The sequence below is a fragment of the Seriola dumerili genome, unplaced genomic scaffold, assembly GCF_002260705.1.
Source record: "Seriola dumerili isolate Sdu_G_001 unplaced genomic scaffold, Sdu_1.0 BDQW01010526.1, whole genome shotgun sequence".
NCBI classification, from domain to species: Eukaryota; Metazoa; Chordata; class Actinopteri; order Carangiformes; family Carangidae; genus Seriola; species Seriola dumerili.
The window spans coordinates 14,842-34,618 of record NW_019184781.1 but is presented as its reverse complement, the minus strand read 5'-3'; the positions used below and the strand labels follow the sequence as shown (position 1 = coordinate 34,618).

The 19,777-nt window shown below is 43.4% G+C and overlaps 2 protein-coding genes across 2 annotated transcripts in view; one reads left to right on the top strand and one right to left on the bottom strand.

The window, feature by feature from the left end:
* Nucleotides 1–251: 251 nt before the first annotated feature.
* On the bottom strand, nucleotides 252–3,708 carry LOC111240082 (7SK snRNA methylphosphate capping enzyme-like). Its single transcript, XM_022770059.1, has 8 exons — nucleotides 3,344–3,708; nucleotides 2,996–3,273; nucleotides 2,221–2,518; nucleotides 1,824–2,141; nucleotides 1,571–1,652; nucleotides 1,251–1,463; nucleotides 1,051–1,159; nucleotides 252–717 (listed from the first exon to the last, which is right to left on the bottom strand). The coding sequence occupies exons 1-8, from the start codon at nucleotides 3,706–3,708 to the stop codon at nucleotides 665–667; spliced, it is 1,716 nt and encodes a 571-aa protein (XP_022625780.1). The 3' UTR covers nucleotides 252–664.
* A 4,651-nt stretch (nucleotides 3,709–8,359) lies between these two features.
* LOC111240083 (disks large homolog 4-like) overlaps nucleotides 8,360–19,777 on the top strand; it is a gene marked incomplete at its 3' end in the record, with an annotated part of 25,614 nt that continues 14,196 nt past the window's right edge. Inside the window, exons 1-3 of the mRNA XM_022770060.1 lie at nucleotides 8,360–8,378; nucleotides 10,611–10,730; nucleotides 11,274–11,347. Coding sequence (XP_022625781.1) covers nucleotides 8,360–8,378; nucleotides 10,611–10,730; nucleotides 11,274–11,347 — 213 coding nt within the window. The remainder of the gene's footprint in view (nucleotides 8,379–10,610; nucleotides 10,731–11,273; nucleotides 11,348–19,777) is intronic.

Genomic DNA, 19,777 nt, shown 5'->3' with positions numbered 1-19,777 from the left:
GATTTTGTGGTGAGTATATTATTAGTTTTAAAAAAGCTTTTATTGTGGTAAAACACAGTGACTGAAGTTAATAATCGATGAAGGAAAGTCCTTAAATCTTGTCTGAAGTGAACAGAACCTGTGTGAAAATCTATCATTAAATCTTTAACAGAATATTAGTCTGATAATCAATGATCTTTGTTTTTGTTGCTGCAGCTTTAATCTAAACTCCAACAGAAGAATCAGTAAATCAGCAGATAAACTCTCTTTATTTTGCATTAAAAAAAAAAAAAAGAAACGAGTGAAACAATGAACTCATATTTTGAAAAGACCTGTAAAGACGAGTCACTTCCTGCTAGCGTCCAATCAGTGTCCAGGACCAGAGGTCAGGCACTTTGCTGTGGCTTGATGAGGCTGTGTGAACCAATCACCTCCACAGAAACTCTGCTGTCCAATAATATTCTCCTGTGTGACGTGATGTCACCGACCAGTCATCAAACAGGCTCAACTCTTCAGCCAATCAGCAGCGAGCTCACAATCAAACATTTAAAGGAGCGACATCCAGCTTCAATCAATCAGCGCCCTCCATGCCATCTGTTTAAGGCCGTTGCCATGGAAACGAGAGGGTGACAGTCAGGCTGCACTACCTCCAGAGAAAAACGTGTCACATCCTGTCCCAGTGACATCACTTCCTCTGGGCGGGGCCTTTGTGAAACAGGTAGATGGGCCGCTGGTTGCCTGGAAACAAATACACAACTCAGTCACTAATGTGTACATCTGTGTGTGTGTGTGTGTGTGTGTGTGTACCTGTGTGTGTGTGTGTGTACCTGTGTGTGAGTGTATGTGTGTGTGTATGTACCTGTGTGTGTGTGTGTGTGCGCGCACGTGTACCTGTGTGTGTGTGTGTGTGTGTATGTACCTGTGTGTGTGTGTGTGTGTACCTGTGTGTGTGTATGTACCCGTGTGTGTGTACATGTGTGTGAGTGTATGTGTGTTTGTGTATGTACCTGTGTGTGTGTGCGCGCACGTGTACCTGTGTGTGTGTGTGTGTGTGTGTGTGTGTGTATGTACCTGTGTGTGTGTGTAGTCTGTAGCAGGTGAAGCCCACACTGTCAGTCAGGTAGGAGGTGAACAGTTCAGGTCTCATCCTCACACTCCTGTAGTTACGATATGTCGTCTCCTAGGAAACACAAATGTAGCAGGATATCCCTTTAAATCAGGTGTGTGTGTGTGTGTGTGTGTGTGTGTGTGTGTGTGTGTGTGTGTGTTACCGAGGCCCTCTTGCTGTGGCTGTAGCTGCTCCACAGCTGCGGCTCCAGGATGAATAACCCGCCCGGTGACAGGCTCTGATAGGCTCGTTTGAACAGTCTGACCACGCCCCCGTCACCTGCCTGCAGCTGCACCCATTTGGTCACGCCCAGACACATGATGACATCATACTGACCCTGCCCAGGCCACGCCTCCCGCTCTGACACGTAGTCGCCCTGTGGGAGGAGTCACAGCTGTGATGTCAGCAGAGTAATGATATAATAATATCATTATATCAATAATGTAAATAATTTCACCTGGACTGTGTCGGACTGATACTCACCTGGACGAAGGTGATATTGTTGGGGAACCTGGAGGAGGAGGTGGAGGAGGGGGGAGGGAGGAGCAGAGGAGGAGCAGTCAGCCTGAATGACGAGGGGAAGGAGAGGAGGGACAGAGCCTGTTGGAACTCGCTCCATCACTCCTCCTCCTCCTCCCTCTTCACCTCCTCCTCTCCTTTCCTTATAGGAGAAGAGGAGGGGACTGTTGTCCTCCTCTTCCTCTCCTCCACCACCAGGTCATGTGACAGGAAGTGCCTGATGTTCTGCTTGGCGGCATGGACCAATCGTCTGTCTAGCTCCACCCCCAGGATGTGGGCGGGTTCAAACATCCGGGCAACACTCAGTGTCATGTGACCAGCGCCACATCCCACGTCCAGCACCCTCTTGTCTCTGAACCAATCCGCTTCCAGGAGGCGGAGCCGCAGATCATCCTCCGCACCCACCCGCCCCTCCCACCCATCACCATAGAAACCATGATAGCCATAGTAACGGCTGTGGTTGCCGTACTGGTAGCGGTGTTTGTCCTTCTTCTTCTCTGGTGGCTGACTGGAGCCAGACTGAGGTCCTCCACACCTACAGGATGCAGAACAGAGGTCATGTGACCGGGCCCCCAATCACATCACAGCGTTTGAACTTCTGGTGTAACACTCACCTGCCAGCTTTAGCCCCTCCCACCAGCGGCGTCTGGAATTTGGTTGTCGGTGCCGTGGTTGTCACAGTGACAAAGTTTGCAGCAACATCTGCCAACCGTGTCGAGGTGGTGCGTCGCCGTCTGCGTTGACGACCGTCACCCTGGCTACCGGGTTTGTGGGCGTGGCCCGGCAGAGGGTGGGTGTGCCTCCTGGGGAGTATGGGGGGTGGGGCTACATCATCTCGACAGGTGATGGCTGTGTTGAGTTCACAGGGAAGAGGAGACGCAGAAACAGAGCCCTCTCTGGTCAACAGAGGAACTGCAAACACAACATACAGGTTATTAACACGTCATTAACACGTTATTAACACATTAAAACTGTTATTAACATGTAATTAACAGAAACACCGCCCTCTCTGGTCAACAGAGGAACTGCAAACACAACATACAGGTTATTAACACGTCATTAACACATTAAAACTGTTATTAACATGTAATTAACAGAAACACCGCCCTCTCTGGTCAACAGAGGAACTGCAAACACAACACACAGGCTATTACCACATTACTAACTGTAACTAACATGTTATTAACTGTTATTAACGCGCCAAAGACTGTTACTAACAGACACACTGCCCACGAGCTAACATCATGCATTGATAATATTGATGATTCAGGTCTGATCATGGCGCTATCAGCTGATTGGACCTGAATCACTCTCTGGACACTGTTTACAGCTGTGTGTCCCTGAAGCGTCCACTAGATGTCAGTAAAGATCCAGGTGTTGTGGTCTCACCTGTCAGTCCAGCTGTGGAGGGAAACAGTCGAGCTGGCATCACCTCGCTCTCTCCTTCACCTCCCCCACCTCCCCCTCCTCCTCCACCATGGTGTCTGTTCCTGTGTCTCCTCCTGGACTTCAGGGGGGACAGCAGGACTGTGCCTCCCCCCTCCCTGTCCCCTGCGCCTCCCTTCAGGTTCAAGGGGTCGGTGATGTCACGGGGGACCAGGATCTCTACTGGGTCTCCGCCCCTGGACGGCAGGGGCGAGCACTGTGGTGTCTCCTGATTGGTCGTTCTGAGGAGGAAAGGGGAGGAGTTTAATGTTTAGAAATTAAAAGACACTAACATAAACAAACGAGTCTTACCTGTTCACTTCCTCATCCAATAGAGAGTTTAGGTTCAGAGGGTCGAAGATGTTCCCGCCCAACAGGAAGTGACTCGGCAGCACAGGCTCTGATTGGCTGTCACTGTTGGCACGGCGACGGCGCTTGGCCAGCCCCTTGAAGCCAACGCCCATGGAGTAACGCCTCTTTCCGATTCGCTGAGCAGGGGGAGGGGGGGTGGTGAGGGGGGGCTGGCTGTTGCCGGGAGGCTGGAGGCCATTTTTAGGACAGAGGGGGCGTGTCTTAGCCAGCTGCGGCTGCTCTGATAGGCTGACGGTGGCAGGGAAGGTGGGGCTGGTTTTTAAGGGCGCCTCGTGAGGGAGGACAGTCTCTTTGTCCAATGACATCCTGATCATACTTGCACCTGTGGACAGGTCAGTCAATCACAACAACCTACAGAAAGAGAGAAGAGGGGTTAGTTTGAATGACAGGAGCTGGAGTCAATCACATCACACCTCAGAGAGAAGACATGCAGAGATAAAAGGAAAAATAATTAACAACTGATGAATGGTCTCAGCTGAACATTTAAATATTCATCAATTCATAAAATAATCAATAATAAAATGATCAGCACTGATCATATGAGACTTTACACACAAGTTCCTCCAACATCTACCTGTTTACAGACCTGTGCTAGCGGCTAACCTGCTAACACCTTTCTGAACAGGTCAGTGTTCCATGTGAAACCAGTGAAATCAGAGTCTGTTTAAACTAACGATCACTGTCATGATAATTAATGAGCTGATTATTTTCTCTGATTCTTGACATGAGGACAGTGAGCTTCAGTCTGAGGAGACGTGGACTCAGGGATTCTCTCTGTAACGCAGCTGCTGGGACAGGAGCTGGACCAAACCCCCACAAATACACATATAGTATAATATGATGTAATGCAGTATAATATAATCTAGTATAATGTAATGTAATGCAGTATAATATAATACAATATAATATAATGTAATATAGTACAATATAATATAATATATTGTTAACCCCTGTAGGTACAGTGTGAACTCTGCTGAGTCAATATTAAACACACAGGACAGATCTGAGAACACATCAGAGGACACAGTCTGTCCTTAAAGCTTTGCTCCTGTCTCTTATTGATCAGATAATCGATAAATCAGATTGATCAGATCAGATAAAACAGCTGACTGCTCATGTGACAGGTGGGAGATGTGAGGGGGGGGGTCACAGGTGAACGTCCAGGGATCTGAGCTCCTCATTGTCAAGGCAGCAGCAGAAGTCAGACAGGAACCCGCACCAGCTCACATATCAATAATTATTATCTATTGGCAATCGATCAGAGTGAAGTCCTACTCACCGTCCTGCAGGATCCAGCTCCAGTCCACTTGTTGTCGTGCTCAGACCCCCACCTCTCTGTTTCCAATATTATCACACACTGTCACTCAAAGTGTGTGTGACACAAATAGACCTGTGTCTATCCGTGTGTATGGCTCACTCCCCCTCCCCGCTTTACCCTAAAATCCCGCTCTAACCCCGCCCCTGCCGCTGACTCCACCAATGCCGGAGCTCCGTCATGAATAATTCAAACCAGCCATAAGAAACAAACAGGTAAACAGTTAGCTTCTCCAGCTAGCTCCGGCTAACATGCAGGAAGCAGCTAGCACGAAGCTAACTCACACACACACACGCCCCCTAAAGAAAAACAACTACCAAAACGCGCGAAAACCCGCTCCGCGCGTCAAAACAAGCCCCCGCCGAACTGTTCGTGCGTGTGAATACGCGTGTCAGTATGTGTGTGAGTGTATGTGCAGGGTGATGAGTCATGACTTCAACTAACACGGTGGAGTTTAGATGCGGCTAACTGCTAACTGTTAGCTCCTCGACCCCAGCCCGCGGTTTTATACTCCAGCCACGGGGCAGCGTGAGCGACCGTCGAGCCAACCAATCGCGTGCCGAGCTGAGCTTCCGCCTCTCTTGTGTTTCGACCGATCAGACCCGAGCGGTCGTCTGATTGGTCGCAGATCAGGGAGGCGGGAGAATGTCTGGGGTAGAGAGGCGTCCTGAGCGGTGCCTGACTGGAAACACGATCACGGCTGAGAAATAAACAGTTTATCGTTAAAATGAAAACAGCTCCGGCGCTAACACGCACAGCGAGAGTGTTCTGAACAAAGTCCCAACTCAGACGATGATTTTCAGCCACTTTCAGCTTCACTAAGGGCGGGAAGTCGTCCGCCTGCCTCATCAATATTGGACTACTTTGCCCTCTTTTAAACTTCGCAGGCAACACCAACTCCCTGTCTGCTGCTCATCTCCACAGGCTGCACCAACAGGAAGCTTCAGTGTTGGTGGATGCGTTTAAGAACAATCTAATATCTGAGTTTCTAATCCAGCAGTTCGTACTCAGCTGTAAGTCTGATAGTAATAACTCAGGGCAAAACAAATGGCAGGTTATTTCTTCTCCTCAGAGTGATCAGATATCACTGATCATGATCATGTTCATTTAAGATGGCCACAGTTTTAAATAACTTCATCTTAACTTACTCACAGTTTGTTGTCTTATTTACACAAACTTTACAAGTTCATCAGAAACATTTTCCTCCCCATGTTGTCACAAATATTAAATGTACTGATTAAAGAAGTAGTAGTGTTCACAGTCTCCAGCTGCTGCTCAGGCCCAAGGCTTCAGTCAGTGAAGGACTCAATACAAAGTGGGACAGTGTAAAATGATGAGCAGATTCTTTATTGAGACATGAGAGCAGAAGGACACAGAGGGGACACTGATATCAGTCAGCTGTCCTCAGAGGGACTGAACCATGACGAGGACAAGAAGAAAAGAGGCTGCAGCTCTGATGGAGTCCAACACACAGTGTGAAGCAGTGACAACAAGGAGTTTAGAGGACGTGACAGTGAAAGCTCTAACAGATGTGATCATCAGAGAGATGGAGGTTCAGAGTCAGAGACCTGATCCACTTCATCATCACTCTCACCCGTTATTACACAACTACACTCTGCTGCTCAGAACTCATGCTCAGTGGTGACATCAGCAGTGATGTCATCATAGTCCTCATCCAACCCCTGACCTCCTCCAACAGGCTGGGTCATCTCCATGGAGACGGCCGCTTTGTTTCCTGTCTTCCTGCTGCAGTAGATGGACAGAATCAGACCAGTACAGATGCAGTACGGACAGAAGACCAGCAGGTGGCACAAGAGTCTGACCACTAAGGAAGGAGGAGGAGGAGATGAAGGAAGAGGAGGAGATGAAGGAGGAGGATCTATGGAGAAGAAGTAGAACCAGGCTCAGGTCAGTGATCAGTTTATCATCAGGTCAGCAGGTTAGTTCATATCTTTAAACTGTCTATAAACAGGAAGTGATGTCAGCATCCTGACCTCTGACCCTCAGCCAGCTCTGAGGAGACTCTCCAAACGCATCAGTAGAACACCAGTAGAAACCTTCATGAGACTGTTGGACTCCACTGATCTTATATTCTCCATCAGGGTCAGATCTAAGGTGGACACCATCCCTGGAGAAATAAGCCTCTCGTCTGTTCTTATCTCTGGCTCTACAACGCTGAGTGACATCACTTCCTGTCATCACAGGAAGTGCAGGAATCTCCAGGATCACATGACCTGAACCACAGAGACCAGAGTCATATACAGACAGAGTTACACCAACAGACAGGGTCATGTACAGACCTGAAGGTTGAACCACTCACCTGGTGGATGTGTCACACTGATGTTGACCTGGAGGCTCCTCTCTCCTGAACTGGTCCCACACCAGTAAACTCCAGAGTCTGACCTGGAGAGACCTGAGACGGTGCAGGAGGAACCATCAGAGGTCCCAAATCCTGAACCACAGTCACCAGTCTGTCCTCCACTGGTCCTCTTCACTGTCTGTCCTGTCTGTCCACCTGTCTGTCCTTCTGTCTGTCCTCCACTGGTCCTCTTCACTGTCTGTCCTGTCTGTCCACCTGTCTGTCCTTCTGTCTGTCCTCCACTGGTCCTCTTCACTGTCAGAGAGAGAGAGAGAGAGATTTTTGATTTTTCAACTCTTTATTTCACTAAAGTAAATTTTAAACTTACGTGTGAAAAAAGAAAAATTACACGCAACAAAAAACAAAATAATAAATAAATAATATTACATAGATATGTACACAAATATACACACACACACACACACACACACACACACACACACACACACACACACACACCTTCTCAATGATCCACATCCTTCATCAGATTGTTACATTATCACTCTGTTTACAAACAGGAAGGGAGTAAATCATGTCAAATTAAAAGTCCCAAACCCACAATGCAACATGTTTCACCTGATATCACAAAGTTCTGTCTCCTTCCTCCTTTGCGTTGAACGCTTTGAGCTTTTCCCCACAGGGGGCTGCTGTACACCTGCTGTTGTCCTGTCAATGATCATCAATGATCATCAATTGTCCTCTATTGGTTTAATATTGACAGTTCTCCATAATATTGACTAGGAAATGATCTGATCCACAAGTTTTCAATCTACAGGTGTTTGTCAAATATTTCTAACATGTTGATCCTAATTAAAAATATGATCTTAATTATTTCTGAGGACCTTGTTCTGTATTTGGTTTATTTTCCTGTTTTTTGTTCTAATAATTTTTCTTTAATCATGTTATTAATTATTAAATTGTCCTCTACTGTATCTTTATTTAACCTTTATGTTTCCCCTCAGACTCAGATTAAATCTTCATTATAATATATTATATATTATATAATATTATTTTACATTCTCACATTTAATGACTGAAGGTTTAATTATTAATTAGATTGGTTTGTTTTTGAGGATTTTAATTAAAATGTTGTGTGTGTGTGTGTGTGTGTGTTTGTGTGTCCTGTCATGTGGTCTGAAGCCTGGAGGGGGCGGGGCTTCAGTGTGTGTGTATAATCTGTGTGGATTGATGGTAGTGGTGAGATTAGGACTGCATTACCCACAATGCCCTGAGTGTTTGTAAAATCCCTAAAGAGGATTTGTGTGGATCAGAGAGAGACGACATGCCGCTGAAGAGAGAAGGTGAGATACTGTTTTCAACTGTTTCACTGTTTCTTACTGTGTGTGTGTGTGTGTGTGTTTGTGTGTGTGTGTATATGTATGCTTTGTTTAGTTTGTCTCGTCTCTTCAGTCTTCTTTCTGACCTTTGACCTGTTGCTGAGTTATCATAGAGTCACATATCTCTTCTTCTTCACTGGTTTCACCTCAGAGTGATGTCACTGTTCCTCGGGCTGTGTCATGTGACCCAGACTCTACTGTGCTGTTATTAATACTACTGATCACTACTGATCACTATTGATGACTATGTGATACAGTGATTTTAACACTGACTCTTTGGGTCAAGGCTGCTCACATGATGAACGGAACTGTTCTTATTCTGTGGTGTTTGTTGGTCGTTCACGTCGTTTATGAAACACGTTGTTGCTGAACTTGAGGGCAGAGAGTAGATGTACTGTCATCCCTTCCTGGACTGTCGTTGTTCTGACACCACAGAAGAAGAAGAAGAAGTGACAGAAACAGACAGTTCACATGTTCATGTTCAACAGGTCACAGCAGGAAGAAGTTGTGTGAACCAAAACATCAACACCTCATCATAATAATGATAATAATAATATTATTATTAATAATTAATGATCATAATATTAATAATAATAACAAAAACAACAATAAACGTCAGCAGCTCGTCATAATGACCATAATCACATGATCATCATACTAACATGCTAACAGTGTTGATTTATGCATAAATCAACACTGTTAGCATGTTAGCAGTTAGCTCTGAGAGAAGGAACCAGGTTTCTAGACCCAAATATTTCATAAAGACGTAACGTTCTCTGATGGATACATTCAGCCATGATACAGTCAAGTAGAGTTCAGTAGAGTTCAATAGAGTCCAATAGAGTTCAGTAGAGTTCAGTAGAGCCCAGTAGAGTTCAATAGAGTCCAGTAGAGCCCAGTAGAGTTCAGTAGAGTCCAGTAGTGTTCAGTAGAGTCCAGTAGAGTCCAGTAGAGTCAGTAAAGTCCAGAAGAGTCAGTAGAATCAGTAGACTCAGTAGAGTTCAGAAGATTTCAGTAGAGTTCAGTAGATTCAGTAGAGTTAAGTAGAGTGCAGTAGAGTTCAGTAGAGTCAGTAAAGTTAAGTAGAGTCAGTAGAGTTCAGTAGAGTCAGTAGAGTCCAGAAGAGTCAGTAGATTCAGTGGAGACAGTAGAGTTCAGTAGATTCAGTAGATTTAGTAGAGTTAGTAGAGTTTAGTAGATTCAGTAGAGTCAACAGAGTCAGTAGAATCAGTAGATTCAGTAGAGTCAACAGAGTCGACAGAGTCAGTAGAGTGAACAGTAGAGTCAACAGAGTCAGTGGATTCAGTAGAGTCAGTAGAGTCAACAGAGTCAGTAGAGTCAACAGAGTCAGTAGAGTCAGTAGAGTCAACCGAGTCAGTAGAGTCAGTAGATTCAGTAGAGTCAACAGATTCAGTAGAGTCAGTAGAATCAGTAGAGTCAGTAGAGTCAGTAGAGTAAACAGTCTGTAGAGTCAACAGAGTCAGTATAGTCAACAAAGTCAGTAGAGTCAACAGAGTTAGTAGAGTCAACAGAGTCAGTAGAGTCAACAGAGTCAGTAGAGTCAGTAGAGTCAACCGAGTCAGTAGAGTCAGTAGATTCAGTAGAGTCAACAGATTCAGTAGAGTCAGTAGAATCAGTAGAGTCAGTAGAGTCAGTAGAGTAAACAGTCTGTAGAGTCAACAGAGTCAGTAGAGTAAACAGTCAGTAGAGTAAACAGTCTGTAGAGTCAACAGAGTGACTCTGTTGACTCAGACAGTAGAGTCAGTAGAGTCAACAGTCTGTAGAGTCAACAGAGTCAGTAGAGTAAACAGTCTGTAGAGTCAACAGAGTCAGTAGAGTAAACAGTCAGTAAAGTCAACAGAGTCAGTAGAATCAACAGAGTCAGTAGAGTCAGTAGAGTAAACAGTCTGTAGAGTCAGTAGAGTCAGTAGAGTAAACAGTCTGTAGAGTCAACAGAGTCAGTAGAGTAAACAGTCAGTAGAGTAAACAGTCTGTAGAGTCAACAGAGTCAGTAGAGTAAACAGTCAGTAGAGTAAACAGTCTGTAGAGTCAACAGGGTCAGTAGAGTAAACAGTCTGTAGAGTCAACAGAGTCAGTAGAATCAACAGAGTCAGTAGAGTCAGTAGAGTAAACAGTCTGTAGAGTAAACAGTCTGTAGAGTCAATAGAGTCAGTAGAGTGTCCTTGTTCTCCTCAGATACTGAGCGTGCTCTGCAGGTGATGGAGGCCTGTCAGGCCGGAGCTGCTGAAGGGGTCAAAGGTCGCGCAGAGAAACTGCTCAACATCTTCCAGAGTGACCTGTTCCAGGCTCTGCTGGGTAACACACACACACACACACACACACACACACACACACACACACACACTCACACACAGACAGACAGACAGACAGACAGACAGACAGACACACACACACACACATACACACCAGACAGACAGACACACACACACACACACACACACACACACACACACACACACACACACACACACACACACAGGGCAGTGACAGGTTCCCTCCTCAGTCGAAATGTTAATCTTGTCTTAATGGTGACATCACAGTGACATCACAGAGCCTTCAGGGCAGTGATTGGTCCATGTCAGCAGGTTCACAGGTTGAAGGTGAGAACAGACGTGATGTTGAAGTTCGCAGTGATAGAGTCAGCGTGTCACTATGGCAACATGATGGTTACCACAGTGACACAGTGCGGTGGCCCTGAGAGCTCAACACACAAACCTCTCCAATCAATCACGTTTATCCACTGATTACTGTCAGCTCACCTGTTCCCTGATCAGCTGATTGTGTGTGTGTGTGTGTGTGTGTGTGTGTGTGTGTGTGTGTGTGTGTGTGTGTGTGCAGACATCCAGGAGTTCTACGAGCTGACAGTGTGTGAGAACCAGACGACGACAAGCCGACCACACACACCTGGACAGGTACAAACACACACACCCTCTCTCTCTCTTTCTCTCTCTCTCCTTCTGTCTCTGTCTCTCATCCACATAGCAACACCCATCGCTGTTACCTAGCAACAGCTGCAGCAGCATTACCGGGGCAACAGCTGCATAACACCATGGCAACAGGAACCCAACCCCCACCTCCTCCTCCTGCCCTCTCTCTCTGTCTCCCTCAGTCTCTCTCTATGTCTCTCGACCTCTCTCTGTCTTTTTGTCATCAACCAGCGAGTGACTCAAGGAGGTTTTCACCCCTCCCCCCTCCAACAAAACACCAGTCTTCTTCTTCATCTGTCTCGCTTTCCTCTGCACTGCTCGCTCGCCCCTCTCTCTCTCTCTCTGTCTCTCTCTCTCTCTCGCTCGATGCTGACAGACGGAGGGATAGAAGAGGCGAGAGAGCGGGCGAGCGAGGGAGGATAGACAGATTAACGAACGAGGAGAGAGAGAGAGAGGGGGGGGAGGGTGACACAGAGAGAGAGAGAGAGAGATCGAGCATGAGTGTGTGAGTGTGTGTGTGGAAATGAGTGTGTGTGAGTGTGTGTGAGTGTGTGTGTGTGTGGATATGGACTGCCTCTGCATTGTCACCACCAAGGTAAGAGCAGACCGCCTGCATGCACCCGCCAACACACACACACACACACACACACACACACACACGCACACACACACACACACACACACACCCACACGTGTCCTCATGAACCATGTGTGTGTGTGCTCACTGCTGCCGTCATGTTTTCATTCACTACCGTCTCTCTCTCTTCACGTGTGTGTGTATGTGTGTGTGTGTGTGTGTGTGTGTGTGTGTTGGGTTAGCATGGTCACATTAGCATGTAGCTCAGGCTAGCTCCAGCTTGTTGCTAACTGTTAGCAGGACACTGAGTTCAGCACATGTGGAGACAGAGTCACATGTAGTTTTCATTCATGGAGGTCACATGACTCAGAACGTGAACATGTGATCAGTCAGGTGCAACAGGTCTCACCTTGTACAGGTGAAATTCAGCGTCACTGTGATGAGGGCCGGCTCCTACACTTGACTGGTCGAGAACCAGTGTAGTCCGGGTCTGGAGATGGATCATCAAGACCAGCACCGCCAACTAAACCCAGAGCTAGCATAGTGGCTAGTCCGCCTGAACCACAGAAGAGAGCAGTGCCCCAGTGTGGAAAACGCTGTCGTTGTTGTTGTTGGTGTCGTTGTTGTGTTTGGTGCTGGTGAAGTTTCTTCTGGGTGTTTTACGTCTTCATTCGTCGGTGTAGAGAAACAGGACGTTGAGAGTGACATGCAGCAAAGACTCCATCCGGTCGGGGATCGAACTGGCGACTCGCTGCTTAGCGAATCTGCACTTGTGTAGAATGTGATGTAACCACTGGTCCATTGTGTCACTCCAATAGTTTTTCTTCTCTCAGTTTTTGAGTTTGTTTATTTGATGGGACAATTCAGTTTAACAGTTTCAACAGAATGAAACTGATGTGTTGCTCAGAGTTCAGAGCTAATGCTAATGCTAATGCTAATGCTAATCCTTCACTCCGGTGCCTGGTTGATAGCAAAAACGTCAGGAAATACAAGTGATTATATCCTACAATTAAGTAAACACACACAAGAACAGTCTGAAAAGAGACAACAACAGCAACAACAACATCAACAACAACAACTACAACAAGCTACAAGCAGTCAAACAATTCTTAATGCTGTTTATTAAAGTGTCAGCTTCAACGTGTTTATTCTCACGTGTCCATGTGTGTCCTTTTAAATCATGTGAGTCAGTTTTTCCTGGTTCAGCCTCTCTCTCGCTCTCTCTCTCTCTCTCCTCAGACAGGATGTTCATATTCAGGTCACATGACTCTTCTTATTCAGGTGTAAATTGGTGTGAAATAAACTCTGGATCAGTCTGAGTGACAGGTGTCAGTCGACGTGCTGCTGTAGTTTAGTAGTAAAGACCTCCAGACTGTTGGATGACTGTCAGGACAATTGAAGTTTCCTTCACATTATTTATAAACATTCACACGTTTGTCATTTGTTCTTTAGGTTTTCAAAAGTTCTGATGGAAATCAGATTTCCCCCAAAGTCCAAAAGGAGGATATTATTTCATCTTTCACACAATAATTATTATCTTTTCTGGTCTCTGGTCTGGTTATTTCCTGGTGTTTAGCTCTGGTCTGGTCTATTTCCTGGTGTTTAGCTCTGGTTTGGCCTGGTTATTTCCTTGTGTTTAGTTCTGGTTGGGTCTGGTTAATTCCTGGTGTTTAGCTCTGTTTGGATATGGTTACTTCCTGGTGTTTAGCTCTGGTTGGACAGAACTGGGGAGTTCTGGCAAGATGGCGAGCTGAGCAGTCACATCCGTCTGAGCTCCTAAATAAAGTCCTGATGTAATAGTTTTTGAAATCATATAATCCACTTTCCTGAACAGTTAAAAAGAAAAATTCAGCCTGAACATGAAAAAAAAACAACAGTACGAAACCTTCGGCAGCGAAAAACCTCCCGTTTACAACCTGTATGAACAGCAAGCACGACTATTCAACGCCGATGGAGACAGCTAACGCTAGCAGCAACAAACGGGACAGAATGTCAACAACCCCTGCAAATACTCCAGAAAAATCACACACGGAGAAGAAAGCGAAAGGTACATCTCAGGAAAACGACTCCAACACATCCACTGACACCATACTAAAAGCTATCGACACTCTTGGAAAACATGTTGACGACCGCATGGTGGAAGTTAGCAAACAGATGCAACAACACAGCACCATGCTGGCTGCTATCGCTAAATCAGTGCAGCTTAACTCAGAGGAACTGAAAGAGTGTAAAACGAAAATAAAACACCTGGAAAAACAGATTGAATCACTCAAAAAAAGATAATGATGACATTAAAGGTCGTTTTTTGAATTAAGAAAGATACAAAAGACGATGGTGCCTTTGCATCAAAGGAAAAAAGGAGAAAGTGAATGAAAACAGAGCGGATGTGGTGGAGCTTCAGGGTAGAATTGCACCAGACCTGAAGACGAAGATGGACGAAGAGGTCGACGTTGTCCACAGAGTGGGGTGAGCGACGGAGAACAAGCATCGACAAATCATCATTCTGTTGACGTACTGTGAGAGATGACATCTGGAGGCGAACGAGAGCTTCTCCTGTGTGTAAAGAAGAAGGGATCCGCTTTGCTGAAGACCTGACCCAAGAGGACTGGAGGTCCAGACAGGCAATGTGGCCAAAAATAGACCAGGCTAGGAAGGAAGGCAAGGCTGCGGGCTTCAGGGGCCCATTTGGTTTCATAGAAGGCAAGCGCAGACTCCAGGTATGGGCTGATATTTGAATGTGAATTGGATACACAGCGGAACATTTCGGAAAATGGGACTTTTACCTCAAGGCTTTTCTACTCCACCTCCTAAATCTTTTCATAAACTTTGTTCATGTGTTCGGTATTCCAGTTGAAAACTGACATTTCTTTCTTTTCATTTAATACAAGGGGACTTAAAGACTCAGTAAAGCGCAAAGCTGTTTTTCTGTTCTGGAAGGGGCAACAAGCAAATTGCATCTTTCTCCAGGAAACTCATTCTGATGAGTCTGATGTTAAGTTTTGGTCTCTACAATGGGGAGATAAAATCCTCTTCAGTCATGGTACAAACCGTTTGGCTGGAGTTGCCATTTGTTTCAATAGATGTCCTGGTAAGATTTTGTGTAACAAGGCGGATAAAGATGGACATTAGGTTGCCTGTGTTTTGAATATTGACAACATTCTCATAATTCTGATTAACATTTATGAGTACAACAATGATCAAAAAAATAAGAACTTGTTGCATCAAATATCAACAGTTATAAGGGAACTTAATGTAAAATTTCCCACTGATCATATGGTAGTTGGAGGTGATGTAACCCCTGATGAATGGATGGATAGATGGACTTCAAAACTTTCAAGAAAATATAGAAACCCAATCATGGAAAATTTCACTAACAACAACAAATTAATAGATATCTGGAGAACCTTGAACAAAGATGTCAAACAATTTACCTGGCACAAACCTAATGGTCAAATTAGATCACGTATTGATTACTGGCTGGTATCAAATTCAATTTCACAATATGTTACTGAGTCAACAATCTCTAATTGTCCTTTAAGTGATTATTGTACTATTAATCTGAGACTAAAAAACAAAAACCAAAATAATAAATTTAAAGATTATTGGAAATTTAATTCCTAGTTGCTAAGGAATGTGGAGTACTGTAACTCTATTAAAACACTAATTTTGGATATCAAAAATGACAACACCATTAGCACACCGATATCCAAATGGGAATATCTAAAATTTAGCATTAGAAAATCCTCAATTGCATTTAATAAAAAACTAAACAAGCAAAGGAGAGAAGAAGAAACAAATGTGTTTAAAGAACTTATGAATCTATATAGCAAGTTGGATTGGACTGAGGAAGAAAAAGAAAGAATTAATAACCTGCAGTCCCAACTGGATGTGATGTAGTTGAATAAAGCCAAATGTGCTTATGTGAGGTCCAGAGCCAGATGGATAGAAGAGGGTGAAAAAAATACAGCTATTTTTGCAATTTAGAAAAACACAGACAAGAATATAATAATCAATGGAGAGGAATGCACAGATCCTAAACGCATTTCAAAGGAAGTCTTTAATTTTTACAGTAACCTTTACAAATCCTCATACTCAGAACAAAATGTCACATCCTTCTTTGACAAAATTAATAATCTGATTCCGGTAATTGATGATAACTTTAAAGAAATTGTGACGAAGACTTAACTATGGATGAATTTGACTATGCTATTAAAAACATGGCATCTGACCGCTCACCAGGGCCAGATGGAATAACAACAAATTTCTATAAACATTTTTGGGAAGATATAAAACTCCTATTGTTCCAAGCTTTAATTGAATGTATACATCAAAAAGAGCTCATGGAAACAATGAAACAAGGGGTAATAAAATTGATTCCAAAACCCGGAAAAGATATGAAAATTCTAAGCAACCTAAGACCTATAACACTTTTAAACACGGACTACAAGATTTTTACAAAAGTCTTGGCAACAAGATTAAAAACAGGAATCTCTAAGATAATTAGCCCAACACAATCAGGATTTCTTAAAGGAAGGTCGATCCATAATAATATCTGCTTGGTTCTGGATCTTATTGATTATAATCACCTAATTAAGGACGATGGTTTTATGTTGTTTCTGGACTTCCACAAAGCATTTGATTCAATCGAACATGATTTTATTATTAACACATTTAAACACTTTGGGTTTGGTAACGCATTTCTTGACATGATTGCTATGTTACACACTGATATTAATAGTTGTGTTTCCCTCTCAGAAGGTACATGTTCCAGGTTCAGGGTAGAAAGAGGCATCAGGCAGGGTTGCAGCATTTCACCTCTTTTATTCATTGTAGCCACTGAATTACTAGCTATAACTGTTATAAATTCAAACATTAAAGGATTACACATGGACAACCACAAATGAATTATAAATCAGCTTGCTGATGACATCTTTCTAAAAAATAAAGAACAAATTCCACTGGCCTTAGAAACAATAAAGCTTTTTTCTCAAGCCTCCGGTTGCACCTGAATCTGGACAAATGTGAACTCATGAGTATCCATAGTTGTTCTGATTCTTCACTGTATGATATGCCTGTCAAAAATGAGATCAAATATCTAGGAATTTGGATAACTAAATGTGCAGACATTAGTGAAAAAAAGAATATTCAAAATACTATTGACAAATGCAAAAAAAACCTTAAATAATTGGCTGCAAAGGGATTTAACGCTGCTCGGTAGAACAATGTTAAGCAAGGTTGAATCATTATCCAGATTAATCTATCCAGCACACTCCTTAGCCATCCCACCAAGAGCAAATTTTAATTTCATATGGAAAAATAAACATCACTACATCAGAAATGGAGATAGATAAAGGACTATGAGGATGGCGGTGTAAAAGCAATTGACTTTGAAATTATGAATGGAATATTAAAGATCAAATGGCTTTGATCCTTCTTAAGGAATGATGATGAGATATGGTTCTCGCTACCTTCTCTTGTTTTCAACAAAGTTGGCGGTATTGAGTTTCTATTAGTATGTGATTTTGAAATATCCAAACTGCCCATAAAACTTTCCAAATTTCACCAACAGGTTCTGTTAAATTGGAAAATGATGTTCAAGCATAATTTCAGCCCCCATAATGTCCCATTGTGGAACAATAGGGTGATATTGAGTCGGAGGAGGTCTATGTTTATGGAAGACTGGATGACAAAACAAATTTGGTCTCTTATACATACAGTATAATGGATGGAAATGGAAACATACTTGAACTGAATGATTTTAATGCTAAATATAGCGTGAGTTGCTCCAATGAGATCTATAGGAAAGTCACACAAAATATCCCAAAAGTCTTTATCCAATTGATATAGAATAATATTTTGAACATACTAACTCCAAATTTACACAACGTGAAGACAGTTGATCTGGACCTAGTAAACGAAAAATGTAACAATAAGTTTTTAAGGCAGTACTTAGTAAACACCTTATATCCAGGTAAAACAAAAAACTCACTCACCATTAAAGATTGTAACAAATCTGAAATATCAACGATTCGAACAAAATACTTAAAATTCCCAATTCCCCCAAAGTGTAAAGAAGTTCATTTTAAAACTATAAACAACAGTTATCCCTCAAATGAATTTATGAAAAGAAGATTTAAATTTGTTGTAGAAAACGGTTATATTTGTAAAATGAATCTGGAAACGACAGAGCACCTGTTTTACGAATGTGAGACTGTCCAAAATTTGTGGAAAACTCTCCACAACTTAATATCGTCCAGCTCCAGAAACATTAACTTCTGGTCCTTTCAAAATATTCGAATAGGAGTAATCCTCAAAGATAGAAAAAATGAGTTTTTAGTGAATAATCTCATTATTATTACAAAATATTATATACACAAGTGTCGGTATGCAAAATCCCTCCCCCTCTCATGGCTTGCTCTTAAGAATGAACTCTCCTTGTTACAAAAATGTCTGAAACAAATAAATAATCCCCATGCAAATAAACTGTACACATTTATCGCAAAATTTAACCTATCCTAAACCCCTTGTATTTAATTAGTATGGATTTACTTGTTTATATGATCTTACTTTTAATTGTTTTATTATTTATTTTATTCTCTTATCATTCTCTCTTTTATCTTATATCTGTTGTATGTTTGTTTTTGAAATGTGATATAAACCACCGCAATATTTTTTCAGTTTTGAATATCAAAGCAGGTGTGAATTTACTTTAAAATGTAAGATAATTTATGATTATGTTTTAGTATGTCATCATTCATGTAATGTTCTATGTTTAAATAAAGTATAAAAAAAAAAAAAAAAAAAAAGCTCTGGTTGGATATGGTTACTTCCTGGTGTTTAGCTCTGGTCTGGTTAATTCCTGGTGTTTAGCTCTGGTCTGGTTACTTCCTGGTGTTTAGCTCTGGTTGGATATGGTAATTTCCTTGTGCTTAGCTCTGGTTGAATATGGTTACTTCCTGGTGTTTAGCTCTGGTTATTTCCTGGTGTGGCCACATGTCAGTCAGTCACACATGTGTAAACAGGTGTGATGATAGGTCAGAGGTCGTGCCCTCCAGTTAACCTCTCTGGAACAAAGGTCAGAGGTCAAATATAACTCCTTGCTCCTGTCTCTTTAAATGTGTCTCTCTTTTTGAATCGAGGCTGGCTCCTCCTCTGTGCAGTGATGTCAGTTACTGAGCAACAGAGGCTCTTGGGGGCCTTTGTGTTACTATGGCAACCGTATCACTATCCCTGCTTCTCTTTCTCTACTTTCTGTCTTTCTACTTGTATTCCTTCCTTTTTCTGTTTTCCCTCCTTCCCTCTCTTACTCTTCATGTCATCCACCCTCATCCATCACTCCATCACTCCTTCACTCCTCACTCCATCACTCCTTCATTCCATCACTCCTTCACTGCATCGCTCCTTCACTCCATCACTCCTTCGCTCCTCACTCCATCACTCCTTCACTCCATCACTCCTACCTCTATCACTCCTCACTCCTTCACTCCTCACTCCATCACTCCTCACTCCTCTCTCCTCACCCCTTCTCTCCTTCACTCAATCACTCCTTCACTCCATCACTCCTCACTCCATCACTCCTCACTCCATCACTCCTTCACTCCTCACTCCATCACTCCTCACTCCATCACTCCTTCACTCCTCACTCCATCACTCCTCACTCCTTGACTCCTCACTCCTTCACTCCATCACTCCTCACTCCTTCACTCCATCACTCCATCACTCCTTCACTCCTCACTCCATCATTCCTTCACTCCATCACTCCTCACTCCATCACTCCTCACTCCATCACTCCTTCACTCCTCACTCCATCACTCCTCACTCCATCACTCCTTCACTCC

Coding starts and splice junctions, on each gene's coding strand:
- LOC111240082 (XM_022770059.1), bottom strand. CDS start 3,708: ATGTCATTGGACAAAGAGACTGTCCTCCCTCACGAGGCGCCCTTAAAA. Junction 3,274..3,343: donor TTGGATGAGGAAGTGAACAG/GTAAGACTCGTT, acceptor TTTCCTCCTCAG/AACGACCAATCAGGAGACAC. Junction 2,519..2,995: donor CTCCACAGCTGGACTGACAG/GTGAGACCACAA, acceptor TTGTGTTTGCAG/TTCCTCTGTTGACCAGAGAG.